The sequence below is a fragment of the Penaeus japonicus genome, unplaced genomic scaffold, assembly GCF_977035675.1.
Source record: "Penaeus japonicus unplaced genomic scaffold, GWHDUDI00000001_assembly GWHDUDI00000009, whole genome shotgun sequence".
NCBI classification, from domain to species: Eukaryota; Metazoa; Arthropoda; class Malacostraca; order Decapoda; family Penaeidae; genus Penaeus; species Penaeus japonicus.
In genome coordinates this window covers 25,080,944-25,083,443 of record NW_028234411.1, presented here as the reverse complement: position 1 = coordinate 25,083,443, position 2,500 = coordinate 25,080,944, and the positions used below count along the sequence as shown (strand labels likewise).

The 2,500-nt window shown below is 36.7% G+C and overlaps 1 protein-coding gene across 1 annotated transcript in view; it reads right to left on the bottom strand.

The window, feature by feature from the left end:
* LOC122245262 (tektin-4-like) overlaps positions 1-2,500 on the bottom strand; it is a 21,573-nt gene that overhangs the window by 16,011 nt on the left and 3,062 nt on the right. The window contains exon 3 of the mRNA XM_086540241.1: positions 2,091-2,280. Coding sequence (XP_086396367.1) covers positions 2,091-2,280 — 190 coding nt within the window. The remainder of the gene's footprint in view (positions 1-2,090; positions 2,281-2,500) is intronic.

Sequence of the window (2,500 nt, the reverse complement as noted above, 5' to 3'; positions counted from 1 at the left end):
TATAAAATATAAAAGCGAGTTGTAAACAGTAAAAAAACACAAACTAAAATGATTACAAAACACAAGACCAATAAATAAGAAATCTTACAGTTATAAATCTGGAATCATTGAGTGTGTAATGGGATGGCAGTTGTTGTGTTGTTTAGCTCTGGCTTCATCCTCGAGATAAACAGTGATTCCAAGATGATGAGGTTAAGTCTGTGTGAGGAAGAGGTTAGAATTTGGAAATCCTTTTGTGTGAGTGGATGCCCAGTGGAATAGCAGTGTTCTCTAATGGCAGATGGTGATGGTGAACTTAGCTGAATACCTGTACGGTAAGATTTTCCCATGTGCTCAAAGATACGGTGCTGTAGAGGACGTGTGGTGCTACCCACATACCGAGAGTTACATCTCGAACATTTAAACTGATATTTAAACTGTTGTTGAGAAACAGCCACTATCATTTGTTATGAGGGTGTCTAAAAATGGTATTGTTGAGTTATGTTCAATTTGATACGTTCCTCCTCTTTAACAACAGCTCTCAGGTTGAACGTTTTGTTTACTACCTAAACTCCAAACATCCGAATTTAAAGTTTACGTATGAAATTGAACATAACTCAACAATACCATTTTTAGACACCCTCATAACAAATGATAGTGGCTGTTTCTCAACAACAGTTTATAGAAAACCAACTTTTACAGGTTTGGGCCTTAACTACTTTAGTTATTCCCCCAAGATTTTCAAATTAAACAGTATCTCTACACTAATCAACAGAGCCTACAATATCTGTTCAGATTATGTAAGCTTCCACCAGGAGATGAAGTTCCTACATAATTATTTCACGCTAAATTCGTACCCCAGCAAAATTTTCTACAGAGTCTTGAGAAGATTTTTGAACAAGAAACACTCCCCTCCTACTCCTGTTATGACGGCTACTAAAGATGTTTGTTACGTCACATTGCCATATTTTGGACATTTAAGTTTTAACATAAGAAAGGAACTGCAGAATATATTCAAAGATTGTTTCCCTCAAGTTGACTTTAGATTTATCTTTAAGACACACACTACGATGCGTTCTCTTCTGAACAAAACGGTACCTTTGCCCTTTGCTCTTAAATCATGTGTTGTATATCAGTTTAAATGTTCGAGATGTAACTCTCGATATGTGGGTAGCACCACACGTCCTCTACAGCACCGTATCTTTGAGCACATGGGAAAATCTTACCGTACAGGTATTCAGCTAAGTTCACCATCACCATCTGCCATTAGAGAACACTGCTATTCCACTGGGCATCCACTCACACAAAAGGATTTCCAAATTCTAACCTCTTCCTCACACAGACTTAACCTCATCATCTTGGAATCACTGTTTATCTCGAGGATGAAGCCAGAGCTAAACAACACAACAACTGCCATCCCATTACACACTCAATGATTCCAAATTTATAACTGTAAGATTTCTTATTTATTGGTCTTGTGTTTTGTAATAATTTTAGTTTGTGTTTTTTACTGTTTACAACTCGCTTTTATATTTTATATTTTTTATTGATATTTTTCACGTAAACCTTTTATCTTTCTTATACCGCCATTTTTATAAGTGTTTGTTTAACCATTTTTACAGTGTTAACTACCTTTTAAGTAATATTTACCTTTTATTTAGCCTTTTACTTGTTTGAACCATTGTTTCTTTAAAATTGTTTTTAGCTAATTTGCTCTGTATTAACGGTTCTTTTATGTCTATTTTTAGCACTAATGATGAAGTTAGTAAACTTCGAAACGTCTGAAGAATAAAGATGATGTACGTAGCTACGCTGGTGTTACTTTTCTGATAAAATATATATATATATATATATATGTGTGTGTGTGTGTGTGTGTGTGTGTGTGAGTGTAGATATATATATATATATATATATATATATATATATATATATATATATATATATATATGTATATATATATACGTGTGTGTGTGTGTGTGTGTAAGTGTAAGTGTGTCTGTTCATACGCACATAAATAAACATATACTGTACATACATATAACTATGCTCAATGCCCTCTCGTCTCCCTCTCAAGCCGACATTCTCTCCCTTCCTATGCTCCTCCTTCCCACCTGCAACCTGTTCTTCATGGTGTTCTGCAGCGCAAGTTCCTCGATTGTTCTCTGAATAGCTTGGTCGAGGTGTTCTCGGACTTGGAGTGTGCTGGCCAGGCGATTGTCCAAGCCGAGAGTGACGTCATCTTGCGCTGTGTGTGTTCGTTCGTCTGTGTACGTCTCTGTCTGTCTGCTCTTGGTGCGGAGGCTGGGGGGGGGGGGGATAAGATGCTGGGTTACGTGAACAAATATCTTTGGGTAGATTTTCTGTTTTTCTTCGTTCTCTCTCCTCGCTTTTTCTCGTTCCCTCTCTTTCTCTATCTCTTTCTACCCTATCTGCCTTTTTCCCTTTTTCTCTCACTCACTCTTATGTCAAGAAATGGGATATACAAAAAATGACTCGCAAATAAGAGACAGAAAGGGGGTAT